The sequence below is a fragment of the Myotis yumanensis genome, unplaced genomic scaffold, assembly GCF_028538775.1.
Source record: "Myotis yumanensis isolate MYYU_CA2020_CCGP unplaced genomic scaffold, mMyoYum1.0.hap1 SCAF_7, whole genome shotgun sequence".
Classification (NCBI taxonomy): domain Eukaryota; kingdom Metazoa; phylum Chordata; class Mammalia; order Chiroptera; family Vespertilionidae; genus Myotis; species Myotis yumanensis.
The window spans coordinates 61,233,035-61,251,820 of NW_027223758.1; the positions used below are offsets into that span (position 1 = coordinate 61,233,035).

Consider the following 18,786-nt stretch of genomic DNA (forward strand, 5'->3'; position numbering starts at 1 on the left):
TGTAGGTGGGAAGAAGGCTGGCAGGTAGTTCTGTGTGGCTCTCTCTGAGCTCTCTCCAGAGGATTGCAGTTTTACTTAGACTGAGTGGAATCTTATCTCTCTGGTGTAAATGATTCATAGGACGTAATGTCTTAGGAAGATGGTCTCACAGTTTAAAAGAGCATGTAGCAGGGACCAAAAGCCTTGGGTGGCATCTGGCTGTTGTTTGCTATTGTGTGGTCTAGGCCATCCTGTGGACTCAGAGTCTTTCTACAATGGGAGTTTATATGCAACTAACATATCTCACAGTGTCATCATGAAGATTACTATAAGTGAAAGTTCTTTTTAAACTCAAGTGCTAAAAAAAGGGCAAAACTATCGAACAGACTGTCCAACATATGAGGGAAGGTGGGGGGCGAGAGAGTAAGAGATCAACAAGGACTTGTATGCATGCATATGGACATAACCAATGGACACAGACAGTGGGGGGGTGAGGGCATGTGCTGGGGGGTGGGGCCGGCCGGGGAGAGGTCAATGGGGGAAAAAGGAGACTTATTTAATACTTCAAACAATAAAGAGTTTAAGTTTAAAAAAGGAAAAAGCTGTAATATTAGATTTTCTTAACAAAATATGTTGGCTAGATTGCTATTCAGTCTTTATTCCATTTATTTCTTGCTTTTTGTTAGATGCTTAAAATTTCTAATCATTACTGCCCTTTAAACTTATGCCAATACATTGTGATTATCACTTTAATAGGATCCATGTTCTAGCAGTACAGTAACCCATATTTTGACAGTAATTTTTTAAATTGATATTTAGAGAGAGGAAGGAAGAGAGAGAAACATTGATTGTGAGAGAGAAAGATTGATCAGTTGCCTCCCATACACATCCCGACCGGGGATCTAACCCTCAACCTGGGTACGTGCTCTGACCAGGAAATGAACCGGCCACCCTCCAGTGTACGGGATGACACGCCAACCAATTGGGCAATATACCATCCAGGGCAGCAATAATTTTATGGAAGCAACAATTTTATGCAAGAAATGTTTTTTGTGTTAATAATGTATATTCATTCTGTAAAATTGAAGTTTTAGAAGATCTTTTGTTCCATCAAAACACCGCGGAGATGAGAAGACATTGTTGATTGGAGAAATTACAAAAAAAATAGTTATATCCTGGGAAATAAGGTACAGAGGTGTTAAGACCATAAAAATGAAACCAACCTCAGCATGGAGCTTGGTGATCCAGCATTTAAATCTGGCCCTTACTTTCTCTGTAATCTTGGGCAAGTTGTGTAACTTTTCTGAGTCTCGTTCTCCTCATCAATTAGATGTGAGTAATACTAATACTAATAGCTGCCTTAAAGGGTGGCCAGGAGAATTAATGACATGTAAGAAAGCTGTCAGGACAGCATCAACACAGATATTATCTGATCACTGTAGGAAAGCTTTTCTTATGTATCACTGACACTAGTCAGGTCTGTAACGATACAAACAACTTATAATAACATGGTGTCTCCTTTCTGCCGTGTGTGTCTTAGGAAACATTCTAAGTTCTAGTACAATATTTCTGAACTTCAGTTATGATCTTCTGAGCAGCTTATGATAGAGGAGTAATAACTACAATAATAATCATTGTTGCTTGGATTGAGGAGCTCTAATGCGCCAGGCCCATGCCTGGTCCTTTCGGAAATGATTTGTGGCCATCCAGAGCAGATGCTTAGTCAGGTGCCAGCACCCCGTGCTCTGATGAAGGAACTCAGACCCGGGGAGGTTAACAGGCATCCTGCTCTGACCCCACGGCTGTGCTCTCTCTGTGCAACCTTACCTGGCCTAGGCCCTAGGAGATCACATTAGCCAGCAGAAGCTGGTTCCCTCCCAGGAGCTGCAAATCATAAGAGCATCTTAAACCTTTTGGGCTAAATGTTCTTTTGTCACAATTTTTGAACTTTTTGAAAAGGTTCTATCCATGGCTAAAGTTGTTTAAGGAAAGGAGGTCTAAATAGCTTACTTCCAACCTAAAATTTTTCCCTTTTTCATTAAGGTACACATAATAACAAAGACCAGAATGTCATTCAGTGGTGAAATTTCAGTTTTATATTACTACATCGGCTTGGGTTTTTATTACTTGTTGTGGCTGAGTTGCTACAATATGCATTAACAAACGGTGCTGAGTCCGTTATTACCATCACTACCTCCCTTCCCCCACCTGATTTTAGGTGAACTTTATTGTATTAAAAAATAATACTCTGGATTCCTTTACTGCCAAGAAACAAAGATCATTTTTATTAATGTTGCTTTTAGGATGATAATGTCAGTCATCTCTTTGAAAATTCATTTTGGAAACTAAGTTCTTTCTTCAAAACCCTTCAAAAGAAACTTTAAAAATGGCAGGGGAAGATAATAATAATAGAGTAGATGTATTTGAGTTTTTATACAATGAAACTTAATTTAACTTTCCCTCTAACTCCATTTCAGACTTGCTTTTGTTCATAAAAATACTGTGCATAGCTTTTCTTCGCTGATTTAAAAAAAACTTCTTCCACATAATGTCCTCTGAAGGATTCAGTGTATGAGGCCAGAGCACCAGTGTTATCACCAGGGCAGGTTCACAGGGAGAACCGACCCCCAAACTCAGGGGCACACCAGCCAGACCTCCTGAGGAGAAAGGCCAGCAGCGTGGCTGCCTGTGGACACGGGAGGCAAGAAATGACCACCTCTCCCAAGAAATAACAAAACACATCTGCAATATTTTTACTTTACCTTAATGATTAAAATGGATATCAAATGAAATGCTAAAATTAAGAAATTATGGATCATTGTATAGAGGAGTAATTACAGGAGGTAGATGGAATAGTTCTCAATTTTCCTGGCAGAGATTCGGGGAGAGGGAGAAGGAGAGGGAGAGGGGACCAGAGACCAGAACTCTGAGTGTTTGCAGGCTGCTCTCCCTGCCCATCCCAAAGAGCAGCAATGCTTCCATTCTTGCTCCTCACCTCAGGCATCACAGGTGGCGGTGGGAGTCGACATAACTCCCCCTGGTTTCCTTGCCCTACAGTGTAGTTCTGCCAGGAGCTGGGCAGTATGGAAATTGTGAGGAAAAATCTTGCTGCTTTAGGGTTCCTCTTACAGTTATCCAGGGGCCTGCCAGGACTTCCTGAGCTGGCCCTCCCATGACCTTCAGTCTTCTCTGCTATTGATAAAGCATCACCTTGGATTCTTGGAAGCTCAGCTATTCTGGTGAGTCTGATGGGGAAAACTTGGAACTTGCAGAGGTTTTCTTTGTATAAGTGGTGGAGTGAATCGAAGCTACATTGGGAATATAAAGACCTTTAGGCCCTAGCTGGTTTGGCTCAATGGATAGAGTGCCGGCCTATGGACTGAAGGGTCCTAGTTTGGATTCATGTCAAGGGCATGTACCTCGGTTGCAGGCTCAAGCCCTGGCCCCAGTCGGGGCATGTGCAGGAGAGACAACCAATCAATGTGTCTCTCTCAGATGTTTCTCTGTGTCTCTCCCTCTCCCTTCCATTCTCTCTAAAAAACAATGGAAAAATATCCTTGGGTAAGGATTTTCAAAAAAATAAAATAAAACCTCCTTATTTTGGGGAGAAAGTTGTTGTCTGTAGGCAGTGCAGGAGCAGCCTTCAGATGTTCCTAGCAGTAGGAATGTTTAGGCATGAAGTTCAGGACAGATGTCCTCAATGAAGCAGATCCTGCAAGAGATTTTGTTGTACACATTGACACTCTCCTGTGTGTCCAATCACACTTTGTGCAATCTTTTCTGAGATCCTCATCATAATAGTTCTTGGCTTTAGTGACCTGTTTCTAACACCCTCAGGCTGGGCTTCTTGAGGACAAGGACAGTCTGTGCCTTATTCCTCTTTTTATTCTTCCCTGTGTGCACAGGGCTTGATACCTGATAAATACTCTAGAGTAGAATGATGGAAGAAACATGAATGAAATAATTTTCATTTGTTGATTTTACAACTTGCCTGATCTTGTACCAGGAATTATAAAATATTAGACCTGAAAAGGACATTAGTGGTCAGTCGACAATAGTGGCAAAGCTGGAACCAGTTGCCTGTGGTGTGTGACTCCGGTTCAGCATTCTCTGCATGCACCTGCTTTGGTGCACCTGCCTCTTTGACGGTGGCATTTGCATTTCAGCTCACCTGGCCTGCAGTATCGCTACTCTTAGGAACGGAAAGATTCTGAATTGAATGTAATACAAACATATAATAATTAAGATATGCAATGTGGCTTTAATAGTATTCAGTTTCTCTTTTTATTCAAATCACTAGCACTATAAGAGAAAATGCTTTGTGTCAACAAGTAAAAGAAAGTTAAAATTTTTTAAAAAGAGAAAATGTTTTAATAGTAGTAGCTGTCCTTGAATTATAATTTTTATGCAATTGTGATGAATAAATTAGGATAAACTTTAGTGCAATAAAATATGCAAAGAAAAATGGCTTTACTTGTTAAAAAGGGGAGAAGTCACTCTTAAAGATGTTCCATTAGGACTAATTTACTAGAAATGTGGCGCCCGTTGTGAAGATTGATAACAGGTGGCCTTTACGGAGTTTCTCAGCCTGAGTCTAATGTCCTAGTTGCTCTTTTATTATCCCAAACCTCCATAACTAAAGGATTTTTCTTCCTGCCTTTTGTTCACAATATGGAACTATAATTGAGTTCTTATTTCTCACCCAACCTTTCAGCTATAATTAATATTTTATTATATCAGATTTTAACACTAACTAGCAGAGCAGCAGGATATTGGCCTGCATGCTCAGGCATGCTTCACATACACACACACACACACACACACACACACACACATACAGTAGTAACTTACAGATGCTACGCAGGCTCCTTGTGATGAATTATGGCTGAGAGAACATAAAGTATATTTGTGATGCCCTTCAAATATTCCACAGCAATTTATAGCCAATCGTATAAAAAAATCAGGACAAAGAGAAATTAAAGTTGCTAACACAGAATATTCAGTCCCACAGATCTATTGATGCTGTGTGTGCTATGCAGTACCCATTGTCTGTGGAAAACGAGTTATCAGTCCTCGATTATGGTTCAGTGAACAGGACTATGTTAGGTCAGCCCCTCTCAGCTCCAGTGTTACATGAAGGACTCCAAGGAATCCTAGTCATGATAACAAACATAACCTTTCTTCCTAATTATAAACTGGTGGCAAAACTTTTAAAAATTAGTTCAATTGTACCAGGTTTTTGTATTAAATAGGTTGTCATTTTAGTAAATGCTGACAGGTTTAGGAATAAAATAAGCAGAAAGTAAATTCTGTGTTGTTACATGGCAACGAACCTTAATTAAACATTTATTTCTCATGCATTGCATATAGTTTATACTTTCATTTGCCCTCATCCCCAAATATTAATCTTCAGGATGATATTAACACTAATCTCTATTTTTTAGAATAGATGGTTTGTACCAAAAATTGTAAATCAAGCTAAAGGTCACTATAGGTACCATGAAATGAACACTATTCTAAGTCCTTGAAATAGTCAGAAGTGCCCACTGTAAAGTTTTAGCAAAGTAACAACGAAATGGATTATTACATTCCTCTCTCACTCAGCCACCTGTTCTATTATTCAGTGGGATAACCCTCCAATAGTTTATGCTGCTAAGAAGTAGAACAAGTGAATAAGAAAAATAGATGTACAACTAAGGGTTTAATATGGAAATGAATTAGGATAGAAATTTTTAAGTCAACTTCAAATCTGCAGCAGGCACTCCCTCAGAGTTTTGAAAGTTTGAAAAGACCAAAAACATTTTATCACAGGCCTCTAGTTCTATATAAATGGAGATTTCCTATTCTCCATGTAGAAGCCTTAAAGTGTTGTTATAGAAAAGCATAGCATAAATTAAACTTTAAGTTAAATTTCATTCCCTAAGAAAGTTATGATATAGTGATGTCACATCTTTGGCAGATTCATCTTCACTGTGGATTGTGCCTTCATATTGCAAATGCCGTAGGAAGATTTTATGTTACTTTAAATTCCAGAATAATGGTGGAACCAGGCTAGGAATGGTGTGACTTTAATAAACTACGGGAGAATGACTAACACATTAAAAGGATAATAGAATTCTAATTCAGCTCACTAAGCTAGAAACTTCTGCTTGGTTTTTATTCTTGAGGATTTGTGGGGGGTTTTAATCACTTTTTAAAGAAAAAAAATTAAAAAAAAAATCAAACAGTGAGATTTTCAAATCTACTTTTGAGATTACAATTGTGGTTGCAAAGCTTTTATAAAGTTCATTAGTGAAATGATGGTAATTGTACAAATGAAAAACCTATCAGTCATAAAGTGATGGCAAGGTACCATTGACCTAGGTGCCAATAATGTGTTAATCTTCATCAGAGAGACAGCAGTGTGTGGCAATTGGTCAGCAGATAAGATTTAGCTATTTTTCATTAGCGCTTGAACTTTGATAAAGGGAAATAGAAAAGAGCTTCTTGACCTTTCAGGGCTTAAATTATTAAAGAGCAAATAGATTTGAGGTCGGGATGCTTTCAAATCGAATTTGTCTTGCGAGCAAGGATGAAAAGACATTTTGAGTTTGAAATTGCTCTAGTCAACTTAGTTCTTCCTTTAATATATCTGAAGATGAGTAGATGGTAGCCATTTAAAAAGTAATATATCTGCCCTGGCTGGTTTTGCTCAGTGGATAGAGTGTCGGCCTGTGGACTGAGGGGTCCCAGGTTTGATTCCGGTCAAGGGCATGTGCCTTGGTTGCGGGCATGTCCCCAGTGTGGGGTGTGCAGGAGGCAGCTGATCGATGTTTCTCTCTCATTGATGTTTCTAACTCTCTAGCCCTCTTCCTTCCTCTCTGTAGAAAATCAATAGAATATATATTTTTTTTAAAAAGTAATATTATCTGGAATACAGTACATAGTTTAACATACCAGCTGGCTAAAATGGAGGCCCATTGCATGATCATTTAATTCTCAAATTTTCATCTAACCTTCATAAAATCATTGCTTAGAAAAGTTAATTTTATTCATCCATAGTCTGATGGTATTTAAATTACAAGACAAAATTTTCTTTTATTAGGAAATGTCAAATGTCATAGTGTTCTAGTTAAAGTAGATCAGGGCCTGGCACAGAGTAGGTGCTAAAAATATTTAGTCAATACAGTAGTAAACAGATACACAGCACACATAGTAGCAAAGTTAGGGGGAAATGATGGAAAGTGAGAAATGGAGGTGAGCAAAGAGGGTAGAGAAAGCAGAGATGCAGCTTTTGATGTTCTCAAGGTTCGTTATTTCATTGTGGGCTATCCAAGATAAACTTACAATCATACCAGCATCCTCATATCACAAAACTTTTCTCATGGTAATTTCCTCTTCTATTAGCTCTTGGGTATTCAGGAAATGAATACAAAATAAACTTAGTATTGAATTGTAGTTAAGCAAAGCATATTTGTGAATACCAGTGTATTTCTTCCTTACTGCTACATATAATATAGAGAGAATAGAAATTACTTTGGGATTATATTATGCTTTCAAAAATATGTATTTCATGACCACTTCATTCTAAATGTCATGAGATTCAGAAATGATTAAATCATAGACCTCCTCCTCCAGGAACTTATAAGACTTTCGAAAATATTGATAAAAAGGACACAAATAGCTCCAAGCCTTTACGAAAAACATGTTTCTGGGCGTTTGGCGCAGAGCATGAGTGCATCGAAATGGGGGAAGAGATTGTAAATCCCTGAGAGAGGTCATGAAAGGACCTCGGACTTTTTATGAGGTAAGGTAATCTGCTGAGAGCGACAAAAGATTTCCGTGTGTTGGGAAAAACAGCATTTAAATAACAAACTCAGGTCCAGGCCAGGGTGAAGGAATAGAGGAAAGATGTTTGTGGTAGGAGAATTCCAGACTCGGATCTGTGAAAGGTCCAGAGTGGCTCTGCTAATCTTTTATCTAGCACTTAGAATCAGGAGGGCGCTCCCTGCAGGCTGAGAAGTGAGTGATCACTGTCCCATGTGCCATTGATGAGGTTTCTGGGAGGGAGCAGGAGTTGGAGAAGACACCAGCCTGTCACTGCAGATCCAGGAGTCTCCATCCTGGAAATCGTTAATGACACGATGAGTACAGATGGGAGAAGAAATTGAGGTCAAAGGTATAATTACCATCTATAGCTCCCTTGATTTGATAAATCAGAGAGAATCTCTCTACACAATACTCAAATTGGTTATGAGGAAGTAGAAAATTCCTGTCTTAACCAGGAATTTTTAGCAGGCCATGCTAGTACTGTCTTGCTGATGGTCAAGAAATGACATCTACTTAATTAGCTTTGTGCTCCAAATGAATGAACACTTCACCTTTGAATTTTAGTTTTCTCATCTTAAAATGGGAAAATAAAACCTGCATGGGGGAGCCCTGGCTGGGGAGCTCAGTTGGTTAGAGCACCTCCCATTATGTCAAGGTTGCAGGTTCCATCTCCAGTCAGGGCATATACAAGTATCAACAGATAAATTTATCAATAAGTGGAACAACAAATTTATGTTTCTCTCTCTCTTTCTCTCTCTCTTTCTCTCTCTCTCTCTCTCTCTCTCTCTCTCTCTCTCTTCCTCTCTCCCCACTGCCTCTCTTTCTCTAAAATCAATAAATAATTTTATAAACTAAAATAAAAAGGTGGCCTAGTATTTCTTGTATAGAATTATTCTCAGGTATATTCATATTTCCACTTCCTGGAAGTTGATAAAGTGAAATTTTGAAATTCATATAATATAGAAAATAAATTGGAAAAACTGACTAGTAGAAGGAGCCAATGCTGTCAATTATTTTATTTAATGGAGAATCCCTTTGCAAAGCAATTGATTCCTTTAATATATCCTTTTTGTGGTAATAATTTTTATATGCTGCATAAAAAATTATGAATAAAAAATATAAAATGTGCCATAGAAATCCATCTAATTATCTCATTTCATAGGAAAAAAAGTAAGACCCAAAGAAATTAATTTAAAACCTCAGTTGTTGGCAGAATTAGGGTTAGAGCCTAGATTGATGTATATGTCATGGTCTCCCACCCCTATTAAATGCATTTTAAGAGAAAAGTCACACTTTCTCACTGCTGTTTGTAGTTATTGGCATAACTTCTTTCTGGGCCAGCTGTCATCTGTGATGAAGCTATGGTTTTTTTGCTTTGGCCTTGACTCTTTACTCTTGCTATTCTGTGATCTGATACTCTTGTTAATATTTGTTGAATAATCAACTACACCAAAACTTCATAGCTATAAACAACCTTTCTATTTTGTCATGATTTGGGGGCCAGGAAAAGCTTGACTGGGAAGTTCCTACTTGGGATCCCTAATGGTCTGCTATCATCTGAAGGCTCAGTGGTGTGGCCTTCCAAGATGGCACACATACATGGCTGTTGGTGATGCTGACTGTTGCCTAAGAGCTATTCCAGACTGCCATGCAGAGTGCCTGCCTGTGGCCTCCCTAGGGTGGGAGGTCCAGTGTCATTGGACCACCTACATGGTGCCTGGCTATTTTTCCCAGCTAGCTTCCCTGGGGAACCAGACTGAAGATTCCTGGCCTTCTCTGACCAAAGCCTTGAGATTTACACATTGTCTCTGTTATACTCTGTTGGCTGAATGTAGTAATTAAGGTGGGCCAACCCAATTCTTGATGGGAGAAATTTTAAGTAATTTGTAGATATAGATAGAGATAGAGATAGAGATAGAGTTATATAGAGAGATATAGATATAGATATATTTTTTAATCCTCACCTGAGGATATGTTTTATTGTTTTTAGAGAGAAAGGGAAGGACGGAGGGAGGGTGGAATATTGATCAGTTGCCTCCCATTTTCTCCCTGATTGGTGATCAAACCTGCAAACTAGGTATGTGCTCTGATCAGGAGTCAAACCCTCAACCTTTTTGGCTTGGGACGACATATCAACTAACTGAGCCACTGGCTAAGCTGCAGATATAAAGTAGCCACATCTGACTGTAGCTGTAAGGGAGAAAGGGTAAGAAATCAAAGTCCACTTTACCTCTATTGTGTTCCTTTTGTGTTGGATACATCATTCAGTTAGAATTCTACCAGATTTGTAGAGCATCTATACTAATAATAGAGGAATATGCAAATTGTCTGGGACTCTGTCACAGTAACGACCAAATAGCAGGCTGCATGGGGCAACAAGGCCAGCAGGGGTATTAGTGAGGGACGACCAAACAACTGAACAGCAGGCTGTGTGGGGCAACCAGGCCGGCATGGGGGTTAGTGAGGGACGACCAAACAATTGAACAGCAGGCTGCGTCTGGTGACGAGGCCGGCAGGGGTCGCAGTTGGGGTGAACAGGCTTGCAGAGTGGGGCAGTTGGAGGCGACCAGGCCAGCGGGGGGGGGGGGGGGGGGGGGGGGGCAGTTGGGGGTAACAAGGCTGGCAGGGGAGGCAGTAAGAGGCGACCAGGCTGGCAGGCAGAGGTGGTTAGGGGTGATCAGGCTGACAGGGGGCACAGTTAGGGGCGATCAGGCAGGCAGGCAGGTGAGAAGTTAGGATCCAGCGGTTCTGGATTGTGAGAGGAATGTCTAACTGCCAGTTTAGGCCTGATCCCTGGGATTGGCAGTCAGACATCCCCCGAGGGGTCCCGGATTGGAAAAGGTGCAGGCTAGGCTGAGGGGACCCCCCCATACCATGCACGAATTTCGTGCACCAGGCCTCTAGTGTTATATAACCAAAAGTCTCTGATGTTGGGAAGTGAGAGTTGTATTATTTTTTTTTTTTTAAGTTTACATCACTGCTCAGAATTCACTGTATCATTACACTGTAAACATGCTGGACTATCTGTGTTCTGAGCAATCATTTTGATGTTCTACATCTACAACAATTGATTTTTGTTTAGACAGAATTATAAACTGAAGGGCAGCTACATTGCATTACACTAATGCGCTAAGTGGTTGTACTCCAGAAACAGGTAATTTCACTGAGGCCAAATTCAGAGTTCACAGGGACGAGAGCCCAAAGAGGGAACTCTCTAGGCCTCCCCCAGGTCTGTGGACATGGTAGGCATTAATGAGTTCTCAATACTGAGCAACTCCAGCATTACAGCATTGTTCAATGGAGAAACAGTGCTTCTCTGGTATGGTAAGAAAAAGATACATCTTTTTGCCAGAAGGACTTGAATTGAGTTTGGATTGTTTGTTTGTTTGTTTGTTTCGTTTTAATTTATTTTTATTTTTGAAAGTATTAAGAGATGTTCCGCTTTTTTCCCCCATTAACCTCCTTCACTCCGCTCCAGCCCCCTCTCCAGCCATACCTTCACCACACTATTATCTGTGTCCATGCATACAAGTTCCTTGGTTGATCTCTTGCCCCTTCCCCACTTCCCTCTGAGATTCATCAGTCTATTGCATCCTTCCATGTCTCTGAATCTATTTTGTTTGTCAGTTTATTTTGTTCATTAGATTCCACATATAAGTGAGGTCATGTGGTATTTGTCTTTCTCTGACTGGCTTATTGGATTCGGTTTTTGAAAGCTGTTATCAAGGTTTGGTTTTTCTCAGTATTAGAAACTTTTTTTCAACAAAATGCACAATTATTCATCATTCTAGTAAATGTATATATCTTATTAAGTTTGTCCTTTCCAGCTTTTTTTCCATTCTCTTCAGGTTACTTCAAAATTCAAAGACATTGGAGGGGCAGGGAAGGGAAGGTGGGAAATCCACTCCTTTGTGAGGTATCTATCCTTGCAGGCATCTTCAGAGGATGATCATTTCCATCTAATCGTTATATATAATTCAAGTAGCCCTGTTCATCACTTACTCTTAGAAACTGCATATAACTCCAAGGCCTTTGCATCTGAAATTCCAGTCCTTTTATCTGATTTTCTTGTGCCATCTCTTTCCTCTGCCTGAATATGGGGAAGGGCAGAGGAATATAAGAAAATATTGAAGTCAAACCTTAGTTAACATGAGTCATTACACATTATACTTTGTGACTTGTTAAAACTTCACATGAATTCATACAAGTGTCATTGATGAAAATAATACATTGCCTTTAAAAACAAACTTACAGTTAATATAATTCTGTTTATTAGGTAAACTGGATTAATTTTCTACACTAAGCATGTCAAACTCATGGTCCGTGGGTCACATGCCTCATTTATTTGGCTGGTGTTAGCCTTTGCGTTTGAAATGCTTGGTCTACACATTCATCTTCGATCACATGTAAGAAAAGTAGTATTTTAGTGTCCAGCTCCCATAAACAGCAGAGATTGTTACGTAAAACTTCAGTAATTATGTAAATTTTGTTTCCCTCAATAGATTGTATTATTTGGGATGAGAGAGTTGTGTGAAAGATTAAGCACTTTCCCTTTCTCATTGAGCAAGTGTTGTGTGTGTGTCCATTATGTACTAAGCACTTATTATTGACTATATCCTATATATTGTTTATTTTGGATATCCTGTGGGTCCACACAATCAGAGGCAAAGGGCGTAAGCTCAGTTATTATAAAATATCACTGATAATTCTCTCCTTTTTTAGTGTCTACCAAATAGTTGTTGAGGAAGAACGTTCTCGAAGAACTAAAAAGACAACGGAAATCTTAAAGTGCTACCCAGTGCCAATTCACTTCCAGAACGCCTCTGTCCTGAACTCACAGTACTACTTTGCTGCAGAATTCCCAGCAAACAGCCTGCAAGCAGCTCAGCCTTTTACTATTGGTGATAACAAGACATACAATGGATACTGGAACACTCCTCTTCTCCCACATAAAAGCTACAGAATTTATTTCCAAGCTGCTAGCAGAGCCAATGGGGTAAGTTATATAGATGGCTGTTCACTTAGGCTATTTAGGGTTATGAATGTGAACATAGATTAAGGAAGAAAGTAGTAAAAAAATAGTTATGCTTTTGTGTGTTTTGACTGAAACAAATGTGGGGTTTTTTTTCCCACTTTTTAAAATTATTTTCACCTACAAAAATGTATGGGAAGAAATGAATATATTCATATTTGTTTTGGTAAAAAAGAATATATTGTCAACATGATGGTTTTTATTTTCAGATTTTACTTATTATGAAAAGTTGGCTAGTAATTCTGCTTAGCTTACTATTTTACAGGAAAATAGTATAGCTACAACACATACATTCAACTCATTTAAACTCTTGTGAGATTCACAACATCTGTCTTTTCAGCATATTCTGTCCCGTTTCTTCAAATCCACAAGAGTTTATGCTTCCTATAACTGTGACTAAATTAGGTACCTTTTTTCCAAAGAGAAAACAGCTTTAAAAAGATGAGATGTTAAACAAAATAAAATCTATCGAGTTGTTTTGAAAAGTTTCCCTTTCCTGTTCAGACCAATGCAGAACTCTGATAAGATAGTGCAGTCTCCTAGAAGGCAGGTTTCCCAGATGTGACCGTGGTTTGCCTCCTGCACAGCAAGGGTCTGGGTGTCCTCCCTGACTTGACCTTGCCTGTGAAGACAGAGGACATCTGGGACAGAGATCTCCAGCAGTGCTTGCACAGGGAGCAAGTGAGGGTCTGCAGAAGGAAGCCAGGGGCCGCCAGGCAGAGACATTTTTGAGTTAGCTCCTTGCTCCTTATCTGCTCCAGAAATGCCCACCCCATCTGGGCTGGAGCCAGAAGGTGTATCTGAGCTTGGTTCAAGGAGTGACCATCAAGTGATTAACGCTACTCTAGGACCAATGAGACCTTTCATTAACAGTTATTACATAGAACTGCAGATACTTGCATTTGTTTTAAATAAAACATGAATAGTGATTTCCCCCCTCTTTATTTGACACAGGAAACCAAAATAGACTGTGTTCGAGTGGCCACAAAAGGTAGGTTGAAATTGTGGAATGCTCTCCTAATGTATTTCCTTTAAGATTTTAGAGGGTATTTCAAAACTTCTTGGAATATTAAATTCATTGAAATGTGTGCATGTGTGTGTGCATGTAGGTATGTATTAGGAACTAATGGCAGTTAATATTGACTGGCAGTTAACATTAACATTAACATGCTTCTTAAAATAAGTGGTCCAAGCAGTTTTCAATGGTTATCTTTCAAAACTTAAAATAAAATTTTATCTGATCTCAGTATACTTCTTAAACCATAGTACCACATGTAGTACTACTATATCTAGTGACTCTTCATACACAGAGTAGTAAAATACTGCCTGTCATTTTTAAAGAATTATCTAGTTATAGTAGTTCTATAGAGTCTGCATGGGATTTTTTGTTTGTTTGTTTGTTTTCTGATGATGTGTGTCTCCTTGAACCCAGTAACCAAGTGATGTTATTGTGAAACTTCTGTTTCCCATGGCTGGTTCAAAACCTGGAAAATGTGATCAAGGATGAGCTGTAGAAATGCCTAGAACCAACCACCAAGCTCACCACGTGGCACCTGCTAAACAAGAAAGCCCAGTTGTGTGTGTGTCGGAGCTGTTATGTCCTTGTGTCCACCTTGCAGTGGGATTTTAATCATCACATGTGGTTAACATGTGATGGTATGACAACAAAATTTGCAAAATGTAAAATGCTGCATTAAAATGAGGCATTATAAATTAACACTTGGAATTAAATACACCCCTTTAGACATTAGAGTAACCATGTGACAATGAGCTCGTTCTGTGTGTTTAATTTAGATATGACGGCAAGAAGGCGTCACTGGGTCTGTGGCACTAGATTTACTCAGATAATAGGTAGTAGTCACTTGAGTTCTGTTGGATAAAAATATCTTGTTTTCATTGTTTAACTGTCAGGCAACATAGTTTAAGTATATTATGGATGTCCACCTGCATTTTCAAAATTCTCATTGAATTCTTATTTATGAAGAGACATAACTTTTTATTCAGCTTGCTTGACAAATATTTCATAGTTTCATATTATGTGCCAGGCATTGTGTGAGGTACTCACCCCATTTATATTTTCTTTGTCCTCATGGGTTCAGAGTTTTATTTCTAAGAATCTATATTGATTTATAAATACTAAATTTTTCATATGTTGTATGTGATTAGTGCCTTTGTTTATAGGAATAAATTAGCAATTAATGAAATTAAAGATATTGATGAGTCTTGTAAACTATAATATGCTATTAACTATTAATTATTACAGTATGATAGGGCCCATGAATGGGGTATTGATGATCTTAGACCTCCAGGTCATTGCCCATGCTCAAATTGCTTTATTGAATTCTACATCATTGAGGTCTCAAAAAGTAAATCAATTTCCAGAGTGCCTAATTTATAATGCCTTATGTTTAACATCAGAGCTGAAAATCACTTTAATACATGTGTTCTCCTTTATTTCTTTAACATTACTGTGAAAAGGACACAGATATTGCTAATTTTTTTTAAGATGAAGAAAATGTATATTTTGGGAGACAAGTTGACGTACCAAGGTCACTCAGCTAATAACCAATGGTTATGGGCTTGATCCCAAATGTTTGAACTCCTACCCCTGCTGTTCCACTGTAGCTCATGGCTTTCACCCAGCAGATCCTCTCGCCAGTTATAGACTTGCATTGTATAAGTATCTGTCCTCCTCTTTATTATAATTAAGTCACTGACCAGTTAGTTTACTCTGAAAACAATGAAATATCTGGCATGTTCATCTACATATTTAAATAATTATATAAAGAGCACACTAGTAAATATAGAAATCTGAGGATTGCTATTTTCACAATAGATTGAATTAGACAGTGATTTTGGAGCATTTTCTTCCATCAGTTAGATTTAATCAATATTGTAATTTGCTTTTCAATTCACCAAAGGATGATTAGGCAGTCAGATGACCTGATTGACTAAATAGTCCCATCTCAGATTTTCAGGGCCACTTGCAAAAATTTACACAGCAACAAACTCTATCCAAATAATCTGTTTAGGTGTAGGAGGGAAACAAATTTTAATATTCATTACATAACATTGTCATTTCTAGTCATAAAATCATAATACAGGAGGAAACCTCGGGAGATATTCTCCTTCCAGGCAAAACTACACTATTTGGTACTATTTTATTTTATTAATTTCTACATGTACAGGTGCAGCAACCTCCCTTTCCAGCACAGTTTAATGTTTTACCACCTTCATAATCACATCATTTTTCCTCCTTATTCACACTAAAAATTATTTTTGCAGTGTGGGAAGCATTTCCATCTTGACTACTTACTCATAACAGAGAAATAGTCAGGTCTAATAACTTTATTGGCACCATATAATAAAGATGTTTGAAATTTAAAACAGTTCAAATACCTATTTTTGCCACATATTGCTGACAGTGTGGTGGCTTAATTAAATTTTTAGATACTAAACCATTTTCCTAAGCAATGTTTTGAATTTATAGACTTCAGTGTTCTCATGAAACAACTATTGACAAGTATCTTTATATTAAATGTATGGAGGTGGGTATTTCTTCACAGGGAACTAATTTATAATTTCAAGTATGAGTATGTCTCTTAAAGATATATTTCATACTATTTATAAATTTAATGTTTTGCTTATTTTAATCATATACCAAGGGTGTATTTTGACACTAATCATCTCAAATATAAAGCCTCATGAAAAATAAGCACAGGAAAAAACCTAAGGTATGTTATTTTATATCTTTATGTATGGGAGATTGCCTATATTTTTATGTATCCTCCTTTAATTTATACATCTGGAATCCTCATAGACATATGTTACTGTATTTTGTTTGTCTACTATAGGCAAACTCATGACAGTATTCTGTCTCTTGAATTAAAAGATAAAGACACCAAACCACAGAATATACATGATGCTTAGATGTTGTCTACCCAGTTATAGGATTATTTTTTATCTGAACAGTAAACAGTAGCTTTTCTCCTAATTTTTCTTTTCCTTTTCCTATTTCTCCTAATTTTTATTTTTATTTTTAAACACATTCACATTTTTATAGTTGGATTCTTTTCCAGACCATTTGGTCCAACTGTGTGTCTTAGCAATGAGTATACGTGTTTCCTTTCACTGTTACATACCTTATGGCTGCCTTACGGTAACTGGTAGGTTTAAAATGGTTTTAATGCTAGTTTCCTAAGACTGTCGGTGATGAATTCTAAATTGACAAAATACATTTAAAAATCAAAATCCATCTTGTTAGAAAATTAGATTTCTTATATTAAATGGGGTATATTCACTCTAATTGATATATCAGTTAAAATGTATACTTTTCATTAATCTTCAACACAATAATATTTTCCATAGCTTGATGCCAGCTGTGTTTCTCCTTGACAATATAGTCTTTGGGAGTTTTCTTTTTATACATTTATTTTAAAAATTACCTGGGTGCTAAATATGTTAAGTGAAGTATAATCTGAGACTTCCAAGTACAGATACATAAATATGTCACTTTTTAAATGTGGAGGATTTTTAGTTCATAAAGGTGTTGAGGATTTTTGTTTGTTTTTGTTTTTAGTGTATGGGGAGTGGAGTTGTATATGTTATCTCTTCCATTGCTAAGATTTGGCTAACAGCATTGTAGCTAGAAATCAAAACAAAAACTGCATGAGAACATATGCTAAATTCTTTCCAAAAGTATTATAATAGTCAGACCATAAATCTTAAACAAAAAGAAAACAAATCATGATTCTAATGTCATATTTTAAAGTGAATTTTCTGTGCAAAATTCCTTCACTGTTTTTAAGTTTAATATTTTATTTAATTTACATTTGTACTGGAATGTGCATAAGCTTTGCTGGAAGACCTTCAGGAAACTTTGAAGGATTTCCATTGTCCTGATATAATTTCTAACTATATTCAGAAATTTGAATGTTTCTTATTTTAATCACCAGGCTCTTTGAGAAGTTTCTGTAGATTGTTTTTCTGTTCACAGTTTTGTTCAAAGAAATACCGTCCTTTCTAGGCCACAATGCTACAGAATGAAAGTACTCTGACAAGAGAACTGAAAAGAATGTCTGTAGAGATGTAAAGCTAATTAAGATTCTTCTTAATTACTCATATTCAATGCAGGAGAAAACAAATTACATAGTAAGACTGCTTACATATGCTAATCTGCTATCATTGAGCTATGGATTTAGAAATAGAAACATAAATATGACATAGATTTGTCATTCAGCATCTTCTAGAGACAATATTTTATTTTCTTGATTTGAAATAGTCTTCATAATGTACGTCATCAGTGCATTAGGGCCCCTGGAAAGTTCCTACGGAAAAACACCTGTTTAACTTTATTCTGTCTTATATTTTGCCCAAATTTATTTGAACCAGATTCATTTTTAAAGGAACATTAGAGTCATGTAAAACACAGGTGAGCAAATACCAGTTCATCAAATTCCAGAAGATCCCACAAAATGCAACTGAAATGACACTTTGGAGGTCTGATACACTGAGTGTATTTTATTCGTCCATGCTTACTTTGTATTTAAGGGAGACCCTAAATTTATCAGCACCAGAAGTATCTTCAACGCCTGTGAATGGGAAATCTCCTGACTTTATTTTACCGAAGTTAGTGATTGTCTTCTTGATATGTTCTTATTGATATTCTAAGAGGACAATAGATTTTTATGTAAAAGGCACATGGTAAATATTTGAGGCTTGGTGAGCTAGATGGTCTCTTTCACAACTGCTCAGCTCTGCCATTGCTGTGCAAGAGCAGCTGTCTGCAGTGTATAAACAAATAATCATGACTGTGTTCAATAAAACTTTATTTGCAAAAGCAGGCAGTGGCTAGCTGACCACTATTTTTAAATAATTTCTAACATAATCCAGTTTTCCCTTGTAACTAAAAATAATAATAACAATTGAACCCTTTACAACACAGGTTAGGAAGATCATATAAAAAT

General features: G+C 37.6%; 1 protein-coding gene across 5 annotated transcripts in view; it reads left to right on the forward strand.

Moving 5' to 3' along the window:
- Window positions 1–18,786, forward strand: part of PTPRM (protein tyrosine phosphatase receptor type M) — a 650,734-nt gene that overhangs the window by 418,416 nt on the left and 213,532 nt on the right. For all 5 annotated transcript variants that reach the window (XM_070420643.1, XM_070420639.1, XM_070420640.1 and 2 more), the window contains exons 12-13: window positions 12,511–12,784; window positions 13,775–13,811. In XM_070420643.1, the coding sequence (XP_070276744.1) occupies window positions 12,511–12,784; window positions 13,775–13,811 (311 nt within the window). The remainder of the gene's footprint in view (window positions 1–12,510; window positions 12,785–13,774; window positions 13,812–18,786) is intronic.